At 51.8% G+C, this 16958-nt stretch overlaps 2 protein-coding genes across 2 annotated transcripts; both read left to right on the top strand.

Moving 5' to 3' along the window:
• Positions 1 to 58: 58 nt before the first annotated feature.
• Positions 59 to 5950, top strand: PIGT (phosphatidylinositol glycan anchor biosynthesis class T). Its single transcript, XM_042836013.1, has 12 exons — positions 59 to 224; positions 488 to 665; positions 1441 to 1568; positions 2592 to 2692; positions 2821 to 2907; positions 3241 to 3328; positions 3412 to 3509; positions 3732 to 3897; positions 4002 to 4202; positions 4745 to 4910; positions 5041 to 5124; positions 5451 to 5950. Exons 1-12 carry the CDS (start codon positions 59 to 61, stop codon positions 5701 to 5703), a joined length of 1716 nt encoding a protein of 571 aa, XP_042691947.1. The 3' UTR covers positions 5704 to 5950.
• A 1030-nt stretch (positions 5951 to 6980) lies between these two features.
• LOC122169691 (BLCAP apoptosis inducing factor) lies at positions 6981 to 14538 on the top strand. Its single transcript, XM_042836025.1, has 2 exons — positions 6981 to 7071; positions 12920 to 14538. Exon 2 carries the CDS (start codon positions 12995 to 12997, stop codon positions 13256 to 13258), a length of 264 nt encoding a protein of 87 aa, XP_042691959.1. The 5' UTR covers positions 6981 to 7071; positions 12920 to 12994; the 3' UTR covers positions 13259 to 14538.
• The last annotated feature ends 2420 nt before the right edge of the window (positions 14539 to 16958 follow it).

Here is a 16958-nt window from a genome sequence, read left to right as displayed (position 1 = left end):
GCGGGCGCCATTGGGCGGCAGGACCGGAAGCGGAAGTAGGTGGGCGGGGCGGGCGGCAATGCTGGCGGCGGGGCTGGTGCTGCTGCTGGCGGCGGGGCTGGGGCAGGGGACAACGCGGGGCGTGCTGCGGGAGGAGCTGCTGCTGCGGCCCCTGCCCGTGGGGGACGTGGCCGCCGTTTTCCAGTTCCGCACGCGCTGGGACGCCGACCTGCAGCACGGGGCAGGTAGGGCGGCGCGGTGACGTCGGAGATGCGGGTGTGACGTCACGTGGGAGGGCGTGCGACGTCGCACGTGCTGTGGTGACGTCACGCGGGGTCGAAGGTCGTGTCGCGCCACGTGCCGATAAGGGAGGTGAGGCTACTCGGTGCTGATGCCGTGGGGTGCGGTGACACGGGAACAAGGCTGCGTGATTACATGGGGTTGATGACGTCAGCAGGCGGAGGCGCGGTGTCGCAGCGGTGACGTCATGGCATTCACACCCCCGTAGTCTCTCACTACAGGCTCTTCCCGAAGGCGCTGGGGCAGCTGGTGGCGGCACACGGCGTGCAGGAGCTGCACCTTGCCCTTACGCAGGGCTTCTGGAGTACCCAGAGTTGGGGGCAGCCGCCCCTGGGGGCCCCTGCTGGCGCTGAGCTCTGGGTCTGGTTCCAGGACACCGTCCCTGAGTATGTACCTCCAGCAACCACTGCATCTATGGGATTGTAGCCTTGTCCAGGTGGGATGCAGGGCTGCAGATGGAGAGCAGGCAGCACATCTGTCCCTGCAGCACGGTGTCCATAGCCTCCTCTCCTCAGAGGTACTGCTTGCTGGGGCTTGCCTTCAGCTAGAAATGGTTTGATGTCAGGTGGAGTGAAGGACCTGTAAGAGAGGAGCAGCTGTAAGGAGAAACAGAATGGACCTGTACTCAGTCTGAAGAGCAGAGTGGTGCAGGGAGAGAAAGCTCTTGTTCACTCAAGGAACAATTCCCTCTTGTCTCTGTGATGACAAAGCTCTGGCTGTGGTGGCAGGGTTACACCCCAAGCTCTTACCCATGACTCACTTCCTCTGACTCCTATACACTATCTGTCACCATTCCCTGTCTCACGTTCCCTCTAGCTTGGCTGCAGCAGCTCAGTGTGGATTCACAGAGCTCTCTCTGTCCTGCCATCCCACTGAAAGCTGCCTTAAGTTGCCCCATCCAGCCCCCACCACTTGCTCGCTGCTCCCCCAGTCTTACGTACCACTCACTGCCAGCCCAGCGACTGCCCCTGCAGTAAACACCCACATCTCATGTGTTAGAACAAAGCACTGGGAGGGGTGGACAGTTGAGTGACCAACAACCTGAAAGCTCCTGAAAGCCAGTGTGGTCACTGCAGTATGTTATTGGATGTTACCGAATTAACACCTGTTATTCAGAGGCTCCAAGCTAATGAGTAATCTTTGGTATCTGTTCTCACGCAGTGTTGACAAAGCCTGGAAAGAACTGAGTAACATCCTCTCGGGAATATTCTGTGCTTCTCTCAACTTCATTGACTCCACCAACACAGTCACTCCAACAGCGTCCTTCAAACCCCTGGGTGTAGCCAATGGTGAGCCTGACCCACACATCTGAAGAGCTGGCTTTGTGCACTGGCTCTTGTCCCTAGCCTTAGTTCTACTGTCCACATGGCACAGCTGGGTGCAGGTCCTGCAGGGACTCCTGCACTAGCAGTGTTTTTTCCTGTGTTGATGTCACTGTGATGAGATATCCCTAGAAAGGGAAATCCCGTGTCCGTGAACAAATACCAGAGAGGCTGGTGCTGTTCTAGCTCGCTCAGGAGAACAAGTGTTCCCACTGTTTCCTGTCAGCTAACCTTACTTCAGCAGCTGGCAGTGCCCTATCTGAATACAGACATGTACAGTGGGGATTGCTAACTTGCTGGAAGCATTGCCTCTCCCTACTATTGAAGCTTATATTTATGCAGAGGAAACCCAAAATAACTATGTGGCAGGTGCTTGCAAGCCCTTAGCTATCTCTGAAACATGTTTTACAAAGCATCCAGTGAGAACTGCAGGATTTAAGGCACTCTGAAAAAAAATCTGCAAAGAAATACCCTTACTTTAGTCTTTCCAAATCACTCTGAACAAGTAGGATCTATTCCTGATTGAGATTGTGGCATTTTAGGCACCTTCAAAGGGTGCTGGGCTCTGAGGTACACTAGAGAATGGAACTGGTCTGCTTCTGCAGCAGAACCATAGAATCATTAAGGTTGGAAAAGACCTCTTAAGATCGTCTAGTCCAACCATCCACCTACCACCAATGCTGCCCACTAAACCATGTCCCTAAGTGCTACATTGACACTTTCCTTAAACACTTCCAGGGATGAGGACTCTCCCACTTCCCTGTGCAACTTGTTCCAAACTCTTTCAGAGAAGAAATTCTTCCTAATATTCAATCTGAACCTCCTTTAGTACAACTTGAGGCCATTGCCTCTCATCCTATTGCTATTACTTGGGAGAAGAAGCTGACCCCAACTCTCAGGGAGTCGTAGGGAGTGAAAAGGTCTCCCCTGAGCCTCCGCTTCTCCAGGCTAAACAGTCCCAGACTGCTAACTCTCCACTTCCCTACACAGGGACAGATCACCGTCTCCTGCGATATGCCGTCCTGCCCCGGGAGGTGGTCTGCACAGAGAACCTCACACCTTGGAAGAAGCTGCTGCCATGTGGCTCAAAGGTAATGGCGAGTTCTGTTCCAGCACTGAGATACACTCTGTGGAGCTAGGTGCAGTAATGTGCACAAGGAAGTCTCAAAGCCTTGCAGAGAGCAGACCACGGACTGAGTTTTTCCTCTTCCCCCTGCAGGCTGGTCTGGCTGTGCTGCTCAAGGCTGAGCGGTTGTTCCACAGCAGCTACCACTCGCAGGCAGTGCACATCCGCCCCATCTGCCGGGTAAGCATCAAGCTCAGTGGCTCCCTCCTGCTCCTCCCTCTTTGCTCCAGCAGCTGGGCAGTGCAGGGTGTCTCATGGCCACTTGGTGCTCTACAAATTGAGGAGAATTCAATTTTAGCAAGCTTTAACTGGTGCTCAGTTGTAGGAAGCTTTATCACCCCCTAGGGAAAACTAGTAGCCTCATTGTTGTGACTCTGTTCAGTGACATGATTTTGGCCACCTCCCCTGCAGTATCTCACACTTTTTCTGGTCTCATGTGCACCTTGATGGGACTCTTGCAGTCCTTCTGTCTTGCCTTTCCAGAAGGTGTGATTGAAGCTATCTCTTCCACAGGATGCTTCCTGCCTGGCTGTTTCCTGGGAGCTCAGGCAGACACTCACTGTGGTCTTTGACAGCTTTACCACTGGCCAAGGAAAGAAAGGTAAGCTCAGCACCACTATGCTGTGCTCCCTACAGTCCATCACTGCTCCCTACACCATCCATCACTGCATTTGCCTCCCACAGATTGGTCCCTGTTTAAGATGTTCTCTCGCACCCTTACTGACGCGTGTCCTCTGGCATCAGAGAGCAAGGTCTACGTTGACATCTCTCCTAAGAACAAGGTAACACCCATGGATGAGGGAGCTTCCTGCTTTCTCAGTTCAGTGGCACTGAAGCATCCTTGCCTCTTACATCAGGGACTGAGCTCAGAGGTGTCAGCAAGCGTGCTGAACTGGTTGTTGGGTGGGAAAGCTCAGGCTGGCTGCTTCTGAGTAGGGTTTTGCCCTGCACCACAATTTATTTCAAGAGCAATTTTTCTTTTCATGGTCCACTCGCTTTCTCAGGAAAAAGAGTTACTGGAAGTGACCCCCACACCAACATCTGTACACGAAGCAATTGTCCAAGGAGACAAGACAACCTATGCAGTCTATGACCTGCTCAGCCCTGTGCTCTTCAATACATCTCGCAGCCTCAATGTGCAGCTGAAGTGGAAGCGGCCTGAAGACAGCTGTGAGTGATCACAGTGTTATCTCCTCTGCACTGCTGGCCAGGGCTGCGGGCCCAAAAGCTCCTGTCATCAGCCTCTCATTCCTCTTTCCTTTTCCTTTCTGCAGCAGAACTGTCAACACCCATAATGCATGCTCAGCGCTATGTAAGTGGGTATGGGCTGCAGACTGGAGAAATCAGCACGCTCATCTACAACACTCACCCATACCGTGCTTTCCCTGTGATCCTGCTGGAGACTGTGCCGTGGTATCTGCGACTCTATGTGCACACTCTGACTATCATAACCAAGGGAAAAGAAAACAAGCCAAGTAAGTAGACATTCCTGGCAGCATATTCCATCTGAATCCCTTGGCACAAGCAGCACATTCCAGAGATGGTTTAGTTCCCTCCCTTGGACCCAACAATAACTGGGTAACATGCCTGGGAAATGAAACATCTTACGGTGTTTTCCCAGCCTTCAGTCTACCACTCAAGATTTGCTTTTAATAAGTCTGTCCTATAGACTCACGTGGACAGTGTTTCATAAACCAGCAAGATTCTGAACCAAAGCAAATTGATTTGGGCAGTAAAGGAACCTTAATTTAAAATTGTTGACTTGATTACATTTTACATTTTTACCTTTCTTTTTGAACATTGACTTTCATGCGTCATCATTGCTGAAGACCAGCCAGATTTAGCTTTAACATGTCTTTTTTTACCCGTGCATCTTCACTTGCCCAGAAAAACTCTTGCCAGGACAGGGGAAGCAAAATTATCCACTCTGTGGAGATCTCTGGGCAGTGTGAGGCTGGACATTCCCCTGCCATTCTTCCCCCCAGCCCATGCCACTGATGTGTGTCTTTGGGGTTAGGTTATATTCACTACCAGCCAGCCCAAGACAGGAAACGACCTCACCTCCTGGAAATGCTGATCCAGCTTCCAGCCAATTCTGCCACCAAGATCACAATTCAGTTTGAGAGGGCTTTACTGAAGTGGACAGAGTACCCACCTGACCCTAATCACGGCTTCTACGTCAGGTAAAGTCACTTCTCAGCTTCTCATTTCCTTCTGGGTTATGTGCAGCACTTGCTGCCTGGGTTTCTGGGGTGGGAAGAACTTTTGTTCTCTTCACTGGCAAGACTGACACCAATATATCCTTTGTCTTAGTTCATCTGTACTTAGTGCCCTGGTGCCCAGTGTCATCGCAATGAAGGATGTGAATATGGAGGAGAGCCCACTCTTCACCTCACTGTGAGTGTGCCTTTCTGCTGGGAAGAGGGAATGTGCTGCAGGCCTGCTGCAGCTGTCATCCCATCTGGGCTTCACCAGCCTGCAAAACCTCAGGGGTCCTGGAGGGTGTCTGTGGTGTGGCAGGGGTCCTTGTGAGAGAGGCAGCTACAAGAGGCAACTGCTGGTGTAGGTCCCCACTGCCTCTTCTGTGATTTCCTATGGGATTCAGAGGTCTTCAGGAGGGCCTGACCCTAAGGGGCTGTGAGCACTTCCAGAGCCACGCAGGCCTGGGGCTGAACAGCACAAAGTCTGTCTTGTGCAGGCTGACTCCTGCTTCCCTTCTCCAGGTTTCCTTCCTCCGATGGCTCCAGCTATTTCTTGCGCCTGTACACGGAGCCACTGCTGGTGAACTTGCCAACACCAGACTTCAGCATGCCCTACAATGTCATTTGCCTGACGTGCACGGTGGTGGCTGTGTGCTATGGCTCCTTCTACAACCTGCTAACTAGGACATTCCACGTGGAGGAGCCCAGCCGTGGAGGGCTGGCCAAGCGGCTGGCCAATGTCATCCGCAGGCTCAGGGGTGTGCCGCCCATCTGAGAGCTTGGGGCACGGCCCTGGGAGGAGCAGAGCCCTGCTGCCTCCTGCCTTTGCTGCCTGCATCCCTCTCCTGGGTCCTACAAGCTAAGGGATTGCTTCTGTAATTAAGGTGGGAAGCAGCTCTAAGCTCGTTAACTACTGAACTGCACTTGTACAGGGTTAGGAAACGTGTTAAGTATTCTGTTTGGGAGAAGGGGTAATTTATGTGCAGGGAATTATGCTGAAAGTAAACTTGAGCTGTTTTGTACATTTGTGCTGCTCCTCTTTGGGTTTCCTGACACCACAGGCAGAGGGAGCCCCGTGTGCTGTGGGGCTGCAGCAAAGTGCTGCAGTCAGTGTGAGCAGATGCAGAGGGCTGTAGGGCAGCACAGGGATCAGAGGTGGTGCCACCTGCTCTGCCACAGTGCCACATTCCAGTGCCCTCTTTCCAGCCTGTACCACAGCTGAGCCACTTTACAAACGAACCATCAGTTGTGGGCACTAAATTGCCTGCTTGTCCCCTCTTTCACCCCCAGGGTTCACTTGCCAGCTCAGAGCAGCCATGAGCACAAAGAGCCTCACTTGGCAGATTTTGAACCACTGCCCTCCTACAGCAGCACAATATACCTCTCTGCTGCCCCCAGGCACCATTCATACTGAATCCGTGCATCTCTGCGTCTGCACTGCAGTGCCAACATTAGCCCAGCTGTGCCCAGCAGCACTGTGTGCACGCAGCGGGACACCATTCTGCACAGCACACACTTCAGCTTTGGTGCCGTTAGCAACCTGCGGCAGGAGGACACGTACCGCAGCGTGGCCTGGGACGGTGCCGCTATCAAATCACAAGAACTTCAGCATAACTCCCGTTCTCCCCTCCATACCAGCGACACTCACTCCTCCGCGGTCACTCGCGCCAGCAGCGCACAGAAGCACAGGTCAAACAACGGAGCCGCGCGCATGACAACATCGCGCATGCGCAGTGTTTTCAGTCCCCGCGTCCACCCGCCGCGCATGCGCAGTGTTTTCAGTCCCCGCGTCCACCCGCCGCGCATGCGCAGTGCTCTCAACTCCTCCGCCATCAGCCGCGCGTGCGCAGTACTCTCAGTCCCCTCTGCCACCTGCCGCACATGCGCAGTTTCCGCCCCGCGCGGCTGCCCGGGGCGCCGCCTGACGGAGCGGCCGCGCTGCCCCCGCCGCCGCCTGAGCGCGGCCCGCGGCGGAGCCGGTGCGGGGCGGCGGGGCCGGGCCTGGGGAGGCGGGGAGGGAGGGTGGAGAGGTCCCCGGGCGGGCGTCGGTACGCGGCTCCAAATCGGCCTCTCCTATCCCTCCGCAGGGCGCGGCGCGTGGAGACGGCCCAGGGATGGCGGCGTGACGCGGCGGCACCGCGCCGTGAGTACGGGCCGGGCCCCGCGCGGGGGAGGGCAGGCGCCGCCGGCCGGGCCGGAGCTGGGCGACAGAGGGCGGGAGGGCAGGCGGAGGATCGCCGCGACACCGGCGGGATCGGGCCGCCGTTGGCGTAGCACTTTGCTTCCCCGCCGCTCTCTGCTCCCCTTTCCCTGTAGCTGTGCCGGGCGGCCCTCCCGGCACTGAACTCTGAAGGAGCCCGCTTCCAAAACAACCCATCTTACAAACGTGGAACGGCTTCTGCCTTTCCAGCCTGTGTGTCACGGCTCCCCAGAACGCGCTGTGGGTTTGCCTCGATTTGTGAGGCAGAAATCTGAGCCCTGTATTCACGCTCGCACGTCGTGGTGTCAGAGGTACAAAGAGGGGTTCCTGAGGAGATCCGAAAGAAAAATAGTGGTGTTCTTTACGGAACGTAGAATAGGCCAGGAATTTTATGGTTATTGGCAAGTTAAGGCCAAGGAGGTGGAGAATAAGATCCAGTGATAATTAAATTAGTGCAAAGGAGAATAGCAGCACTTCACAGTTGTTGCTGTTAGCTCTACCATAGAGCTGAGTTAAGGTTCTGCTTCTGTGATTTCCCGCTCTGAAAAACAGCCCTGCCATCCTCTCTCTCCTGTCCAGAGGTTCATCGGCTCTATATTGGTTTTAATTGTGCTGCTGTCCGAGCAGGCAGGTCTGCACAGTAACTGGACACTGATCAATTCCCCAGTGAAGTAACGAAGCTGTGAGAGCAGCCCTGGAAATGGTAACAAGTGTCTCAGCAGATGTCTGCACTTTCCATGAAAGGAGTGTTGCTGTGGGTTGTCTCTAGCTTGAGAAACCAGAACACTTTGTAACCCCTGAGGCTTGATTAATCAAGCATTTGCTGCTCTTTTGGAAGAGCGTTTGCAATTCTATTGCACCATTTCTGAGTCTCCACCAAGTGTTCCAAGGCATGAACTTATCAAAGAATGGCATAAGGCTTTTGCCAGAAATGGAAGGCTCACTTTTTCCAGCTGAGTCATACTGGCAGATAAACTTAAACTAAAAAAAAAAAAAAAGAAAAAACAAACAAAAAACACAGGAAAACAGCCAGAATTACCAGAATAAAAGCTGACATTAAATCTTTGATATTACAGATAGGTCTTAAAAGTTTGAACTGTTGTGGTTCTTGGTTATTCTGTATGTCTGTTTTTAAGAGATAGCACTGACATGTAGAATGCTGGGCTGTTGTTTTTCTTAGCTGAAAATAATAATTAAAAAAAATGTCACTTAATAGCTCCTCCACCTCTTTCTCTCCAGTGCTTTGGATATTGTATTTAGCAGCTGTTTTGGACACTGGACAGTATTTGCAAGTTGGTTTTAAACACATGCTGGCAGCAGGAAGCTCTGCCCACACACATAACTTAAAGCTCCATGGCTGCAATGAGGTTCTGGATCTGAACTGTTTTAAGCAAACTGTGCTATAGGTGAGCCTTATGCACAACAAACTCAGTGCACATCCCTGAGGCACACTTTAAGTGTACACACATTTTAACTTGGGAGATTTTTATCTAGATATGTGGCTTTTGGTTCCCAAGCAGGAATTTGAGCTCCTGGGAGAGGGGTAAATGGACTGCTTAAGGAGTTAAGACGTTCTCAAGAAAGATATTAACTCAGTTGTGACATACTGATACAGGAAACTTGCTGGGTATGAGCACTTGTCAGCCTCACAGTTTCTGGATTAGCTTGTGGAATACCAAGGAACACCTTGCTGGCTCCTCACGTGGATTTAATACTGCAAAATACTGGACTTGTGAAGGGCCACAGAGATGATCAGGGGGCTGCAGCACCTTCCCTATGAAGACAGGCTGAGGGAGCTGGGCTTGTTCAGCCTGGAGAAAAGAAGGCTGGGGGTGACTTCACTGCAGCCTTCAGTACCTAAAGGGAGCCTACAGACAGGAGGGGAATCAACTCTTTGAAAGGGTTGATAACTGCAGGACAAGGGAAAATGGTTTGAAGTTGAGGGATGGAAGATTGAGGTTGGATGTCAGGGGGAAATTCTTTACTATGAGAGCGGTGAGGTGCTGGAACAGCTGCCCAGAGAGGCTGTGGATGCCCCGTCCATCCCTGGAGGTGTTCAAGGCCAGGTTGGATGGGGCCCTGGGCAGCCAGGGCTGGTATGAAATGGGGAGGTTGGTGGCCCTGCGTGTGGCAGGGGGTTGGAGATTCGTGATCCTTGAGGTCCCTGCCAACCCTGGCCATTCTGTGATCCTGGGACTTGTCCTAATAAATGCTTTGTTTTTCTTTCTGGGTGGGAAAGGTGTGCCTGTCTGCCTGCATAGGAATCTGAAAGTCTTCCCCACAAACATGCCAATAAGAACTGCTGGATTTGAATGGTCTTGGGAGGGAGGGAGGGAGGGAGGGAGGGAGGGAAGATGAGAAAAGGAAGGACTCTGCACGCTGTGGAAACTGATTAATAGGCATGTGGAAAAGCGTCGGTGTTTGCTTACTAACGAAGTGTGCAGGGAACCTCCCCACACTGCAGGAAGCGTTAGGGAGGAGGCTGCAGCAGCGCCTGCAGATCTGAGGGGAGCCCAGAGTGCTGGCAGCAGGGAGAGCAGCAGGAGCATCACGAGCTGTGCTGCCGAGGGGGCTGGAGCAAGTTGGTGTGGCTCTGATTGCTGTGGAGGAGCCTGAGGTGCTGCATGAAGAGGAACTGATGGTAAACTCAGCAGCAGCCAAGTCAGATGACTTGAGCACTCCTGAGGATAGCAGGGCAGCGGGCTGCTAAAGAATGAGATGAGTCACAGGGGCAGGGGAGAACGAGAGCAACTGGTTGAGGGAAAGCAGGGCGCGTTGTGAAACAGGGTGCTGGTAGAAGCGCTGTTGGCCGACAGGTAATTATTTGTTCTGGGACACGGTAATCTTTTGCTTGGATCATGAGGAGGGGACAAAGAAAGCAAGGGAGGAATGTCTCATTTGCAAGTTTCACCAGCACTGTTGCTTGAGAATCCAGGCAGATCTGCATAACCTGCATGCTGTTACGGCTTCGAGAAGGGACTCAATCCCGGATGCTGAGGGATGATTCTTCCCTGTTCGGTGAAGAGCTGACAATGGGAGGCACCATTTCTCTGCAGGAAACCCTCAGCAGGAGGAGAATTGATCGTTTGGAAAGAGAACTTTATCCCTCTGCCAGCAGTATAAAGGACTGCGCTGAAGAGTGGGGAAGAGCATGACTCTTAATTATGGAAAATCCCACGAGGAATACAGGGGTGTGAAAGTTTCAAGTAGCAGTTACCTTATCCAGGATCAGCTGTGGGATCACATAGACAATGTTTTTTTCAGCCCTTAACTAGTGTAGAGTTAAGAGGCATGGAAAATAAGAGCAAACTGACTACAGATACAAGACTAACTGTTCAAACATCTGCATTTGTTTGAAGTGTAAGAGTTCTGGAGATGCGAGGGCACTGACATAAAACTTCATAGTAAAGAAAGACACTGTGAAGTGTTTCTTTGTTCTGCAGAGTGGTTTTTCCGATTGCTGCAAGCAGCTGGCTCTTCAGGAAGTACCCATATTTAACAGTGATTAACTTGGTGTGAGGCCTGTGTCTGTGGTGGGAAAGAGACTGCAGGAAACTTCAAGGAGAGAGCACTCTGGAGGATGGCTGGAGATGGTTGATGCAGCACAACTTGACTTACTGGAGGCAATGTGGTCTCTGCCTCAGCAGGACAGGAAATAGAAGTTGGGGGAGTGGGGTTCATTTATCATCTGTTCAAATCTCTGTTGAATCTTTTCTCAGAACAATTCCCAGTTAAGAAGTTACCTAATGATTCAGCAGTGCTTTTCTCTCCAGAAGCAGCTAACTGATTCAGAGGCCAGCAGGCAGCATTTTTTGCTATGGAATGAGTAATTGTTATTCCCAGTTCACGGATGAGGAAAACTGGCGTGGGACTGGACTTGCCCTTGAAGATATGAGGAGATGAGCTGCATAAGACAGGACCAGCACTGAGATTGTATTCCTGCAGTTTTACTTTAGCTACACTGCAGTGTAAAATAACTTCTTCCCTATTCCTCTGGTTGCCTAATTGAACCCCAGCTGCCTCTCTGCAGGAGAGCACTCTCTAGCAGGACAGGCAGCACAACATGCTTCCCCTGAATTCTCTTAATCTGTTTGCTCTGGAGATTTTGGCCTGTGCTGTTTTCCACTAACATTAGAAGAGATCCTACTGCTAGGTGCACAGTGGATGGCAGCGTGCTTCCTGCTCCTGACACCAGGGCTGCTTGGTACCAAGGAGCTGTGAGACACAGGCCTGACCTCAGTGGGGGTTTGGAAGAGAATCGTGTGGTTTTCTCTTGGCTCTTCTGTGCGCTCCCTCATTCGCTCTCGCAGTGCCAGGAAATCCCTTCTTGTGCCAACAGGAGCCAGAGGAATGTGCTGTTTGTTTACTTTCTCACTCTTTCATCCTTCTAACCTTCCCACACCCCCAGCTCTAATCCTAACAGGCTCAGCTCAGCCCTTCATCCCTCTGACAGTACTGCTCAGCTGAATATTTGCAGAAAAAGGATTGCAAGAAAAAAGCTTATTCTGACCAGGATCTGCATAGCTGGAGCAAGGCTGGGCTGTGCTCTTGCCTTTATTTCTCTGCCTTGGCTGGCAGCTGCCTCACTCAGTTGGCTGCATGTCACCATGACGTACCATAGGATAACAGGGAAGAGCCCACTTCCCAAGCTCTGCTCTCTTTCAGCACTCCCCTTGTATAATTATTCCTTTCTAGGGTAGTAAGCTCCATGTGCCCCATCTCATTCTTTCCGTGCTTCTTAAACTGAAGGAAGTCTTGTCTGTTATTTTCCCCAAGAATATCTATATCTTCTAATGCTGCTTTAGTAGATGGCTGAACTCCATTCTTTTGCCCTCTTTCAATAATTGTCTTGGTAAAAATATATCTGGGGCATTTTAATATTTTAAAGCCCTCCAGAATTCTTGAATGAGTACGTTTGAATTGCTTAGAAATAAAAATCAAAACAGCACAGTTGATCTAGTTGCTAAAGATAGAAGTGTATTTTCTGGACCTCTGGTGTGCCATCCCTGGTTAGCAGCCCTTGAAGTTCACTGTGTCCACAAGGTTCTATGATAATCCAAGGGAGGAAATCCTGTGTTTACTGCACTTATGGAAATTGCCATTTTGAGATGGTCCTCTCTTTGATTCATTTGCATACTTTGTCTTATCTGACTTGAGCTGATTGGCAAGGATTATAAATCCCTTAAGCAGGGACTGTCCTCCCCTTTGTTTTGCAGCACAGGGCTTTCCTGGGCAGCTGCATGTCTAGACTGCTTTTTTCTTTTGCTGTTTAAGACATCAGAGTGGGTCTGCATGTGGGGAGGAAGCAGTTTGTGTCCTTAACACTTCCTATAAGCACAGCTAAGCACCAGACCTGCCATTTTTCCCTTCCTTTGTACCACCTATGAGTGTTGCCACTCAACTGCATGTTTTTCCCATCACTTTTAGGCTTCGGGCAGCCTCAGATAAATACCTGTGTAAGAAGGGCTGCAGTTGCTTGTTTTTCTTTCTGTTGTTTCCCCTTCCACCTTTCTGTGTCTGCACTGCACTAAAGAAAAGCATCAATCATTACTCAGGGTAAAAGCCTAAGAAACACAGCACAGAAGGGATACATTTCTATATCAGCAATAGAGAATCTCATCCCCAGCTGTGGGCTTCAGAAAGCAGAGTTTCTACCAACGCTGAGACACACCAGAGTTTAGTACTAGGAGCTGAAACATCAGCAGCATGCAGTGCTCGAGTGAGCCGTAGAAGAGCTGCCGTTGGCCTGTTTGCTGATTGTCTGCCTGTCTTTCTCACCTCCCCCCTACAGGACAGCCCACCTGAGGAGCTGCTGGAGACTGGAGCACCGACTGCTGCTGCCACAAGGCCCCGCCAGCCAGACACGATGTACTGCCTCCAGTGGTTGCTGCCTGTCCTGCTCATCCCCAAGCCCCTCAACCCAGCCTTGTGGTTCAGTCACTCAATGTTCATGGGCTTCTACCTGCTCAGTTTCCTCCTGGAACGGAAACCTTGCACAATCTGTGCCTTGGTCTTCCTGGCAGCTCTATTCCTCATCTGCTACAGCTGCTGGGGGAACTGCTTCTTGTATCACTGCACAGGATCCCAGTTGCCAGAATCAGCTCACGATCCCAGTATAGTGGGCACCTAGATAACTATTATCTTCCTGTTTGTTGACAGCTCTGGTTTTGCTTTTAATTGGGGGGGAGGGTCTAGGGAACAGGGTGGGGGTGTGTTAGGCATGTGGTTGAAGTAAAAACAGCCTATTTCCTGTAATGTATGTGTGGACTAGAGTGGTAAATTCCTGACCAGCCCTCCCACTCTGCCTATGAAATTTGACTTGTTTACTGTGTGAACTCTTGCAGCGCCACCTGCTTTTTTAGAAGCAGATTTTTTTTTCCTTCCCATATCACTGGGAATGGACACCAGCCCTCCTATCTGAGAACTGGTGGAGGAAAGAGCTGTTGGCCTCTGACTGTTGCACAGTGGTGGAGTTGTGTGTCACTCTCTTGTTGGCCACGGTGATCTAACACTGATTCTGCTCAAGTAGCTCTAGGATCCTCTCCATCCTTCACTTTGTGGGGAGCCAGCCTTCTCACCTTGCTGATCAAAGGACAGTTCAACAGCTCACAGATGCACTTGGCCAAAAGCTGCTGGAGCCAGAGGCAGTTGAGTCATCTCCTGCTGCTCAGCCTGCCAAAGAGATGTGTGCACTGCCCAAGTGCTTTCTGAACTACTAATGCTCCAAGTTCATAGCCTGAAAGCCTCAGTTACGCTGCTGCTTTTATAAAGCCTCACAGGCAGCAGACTGCCTCTTCCCCTGCTAGATTTCCAGGGTTTACCAAATCATTGACTGCAACAAGATGTGGGATTTTTCAGAATCTCTATGAACATCACCTGAGAAAACCAAACAGTGGCTCAAAAGTCTGGGTGCGTGCAGAGCAAGAGAAGATCCTGAGGTGTAGGCATGGCCTGAAGCCAGCGATGCCGTCAGTGGGCAAATGATTTTCAATGACTGTTCTCTGGCTGATGGTGACAGAAGGTGCTGATGCTGTGGCTTGGTGATGGAGGCACTGGGTACTCCTCTGTCCTCTCCATGGCTCCCCTGGGTGGTGGTGGGTTGCTTGCACACAGGCACCGTTGTGCAGAGCTTTGCCCTGCACAGTTCTCTCCATAGAAGTGGCTCTTGGGGAGCCTTCCCTGGGGCAGCAGCTTGCTTATGAGAAACTGAAGTCAACACCAAGTATTGACTACACTGTCTGAGAGTTCCCTCAATTGCCATCTGCTCATCTTCAATCTCAAAGGGGAACACAGCAGAAGTGGCTGCTGCTGTCCCAAGGAAGTTCAGGCTATGAAATTGTGAAACTTCCAGAATACTGTTTGTTCATTGCACAGCTGTTCAAAATGTTTAATAAAGCTTTATAGACTTTGGTCTGTGGACTATTGCCCTGACTACTGTTCGTCACAGCTGCCTTAGCCCAGCAGTCATGCAGAGTTGTTTTGTTCCAAGCACAGTAATGCAGTCTCTAGCAAGAGGCAGAGCCCGTTGGCCCTGTAACTCCCAGTGCTGACTCCTCTTTAACTGTTTAACCCTGGGCGAGCCAAGGAGCGTGCTGGCAGTTCCCAGAACAAGCTCACTTTGCACACAACACAGCAGGTAGCTTCTGGCTGCATCTCTGCACTTCCATGACAGATTCCTCTCCTTTCCTTGCAGCTTAAGGAAGGCACAGAACTGACAGCCTAATCCCCAGCAGGGAGCCGTTCCCTGCAGAGGCACTGTGAGCCCATCCCACGCTGCCCAGTGCTGTGCCTCGTGTCAGCCCCTGCCCACAGCTCTGCCCAGCTCATGAGATGGGCTCGTGGAAGCGCTGTGCCCGGCTACAACCAGTTATCAGCACACATGGGAGCCAAAATGCACTGCTGGAACCAAAACCAACCTCTGCCCTCACTCCTGGCCACTGAGTCCAAGTTGGAAAGCATCCAGCATGTATCTGTTTGTACGTTTTAAAGTGTGTGCCACATCACCGGGGGGAGACGTGAAGCTCTGTCACCGAGCTACAGGGAATCCCTGTAGCTGCCAGTAGTTACAGCGTAAATAAACAGAAGGGAAAGGTACAGCTCGTTTGCAAGGCATGGCCGTGCAGTTGGAGCGCTCTGAGCAGCTTTTAGGTTTTGTTTATTTAAGCTATGAGGATTGTTTTATTTAAACTAATGCAGTCATCTCTTTTAAGAGTCCATTTGGGTTGCTAACTAACCAAGCTGCACTTCACTGCCATTTAAATAAATCCTAGCCACAAAGCCAGACAGTTTGGGTGAGAGCAAGCCCTGCCTTCGCCCATCAGCCCGACCCAGGACGCGGCTGCGGCTTCCCCAGTGCGAGGCCTGGCGTGGGGAGCGCGGCACTTCAAAAGAGGGACAGAGGCGGCGGCAGAGATCTCGACCGATGCTTAAGCAGCGTGCTTTTCGTGGTGCTCCCTCCCCAGGTGTAGTGACGAGCCCTTTGATATGCACAGAGCCCTCACGGAGTGCTATCCGACGCTTCACAGCGCTGAGATACCATCTTCATTTTGAAGATAGAAAATTAAAGCAACTTCATCGCGGTCAGACAGACAGCCCGAGGTAGAGCAGGAACCCAGCCGGGATCCCATGCTAATGCCCTGATCCCCAGCTCATCCTCTATAAAGAGACCGCGAAAAACCAGCCTGCAACTGCAGAACAGGTCAAACCCGACCGCGTACCAAGAGCATCATCACGGCTTGTGCTCGTGTGCTGCGAATTGGACAGAGCCCACACGAGTGCAGTGCCTGCTCCAGCTACACAGCAGCATCGCAGTGCTCCCTGAAAGCCACCCCACCAGGAGGGCAGCACAGCTCCAGCACTGCGGTCCCTGCCTGCCCTCGGGACCGTGCAGTGATGAGGAAAGCAACGGGGCTCAGAGCAGAGCGGTGCCAGGTCCTACGGAGCCCAGGCACTGCCCAGAAGGGATCTGGCACAGAACATCTCATCACCTTGCTTTATAATAAGGTGTCCATCTGCCTCGTGTTCCCTGGTTGCAGGAGCCTTAAGCCATCCCTTTACCTTTCCATCATAACGAGGTCATTTTCTAGGTCACCCAACAGAGAAGCAGCATGGTGGGGTCAGGAGAGGAAAACGTCAGCCCTGCCACAAGCACACCCTGCTCTGCACCAGGGGCCCTTCTGCTGGGTCTGGGCGATAGGAGAAACCCCAGAGCCAGACCAAGACTCACTCCAGGGCACTGCAGCCCACACAGCGGGTCAGGGCTGCTCCCTGCATGGTCACAAACACAGAAAATACACAGTGGGGCTTCCCACGTCCCAACCCCAGCTCTACAGAACCCCTGCCCCACTGCAAGGACAAAGCCCAGGGCTGCAGGGCTGTGAGGCATTCACCACCAAAGATACCCTCTCCATCACTTAATTACTTTAGCAAGTAAATCATAAAGCATTAAACACTTAAGATGATGAAATCAACTCACCAGTCCTCAGAGGCAGAGCAGCACACAGGGCACCAGAACCACCACGGGTCACTGAGGCTCAGCCACAGCCCCTCTCTGAAGGCCTATTCCCACAAATCAATTACTTCATCACCAACTGATGGATTCCAATCAGCATCCACTAATTACCCTAATGAAGCAAACCTGCTCCCAGCCAGCTCACTGAGCAGCAGCTGAAGGAGGCTGCAATCAGCAGACAGGGGTGTCCTAGGGCAGACGGATACAGGACAAAAGCTGTGTGTGCCCCATAGTTCTCTCACTTGACTGATGCTCCCCCCCAAGACAACCCTGAGAGCCACGTGGGACCCTTTGGGGATGCCAAGAGGTCCTCCTTCAC

Source organism: Centrocercus urophasianus, unplaced genomic scaffold (genome assembly GCF_019232065.1).
Source record: "Centrocercus urophasianus isolate 14NV4802_14NV808 unplaced genomic scaffold, USGS_Curo_1.0 seq_562, whole genome shotgun sequence".
Classification (NCBI taxonomy): Eukaryota; Metazoa; Chordata; class Aves; order Galliformes; family Phasianidae; genus Centrocercus; species Centrocercus urophasianus.
This window is presented reverse-complemented; position numbering and strand designations above follow the sequence as displayed.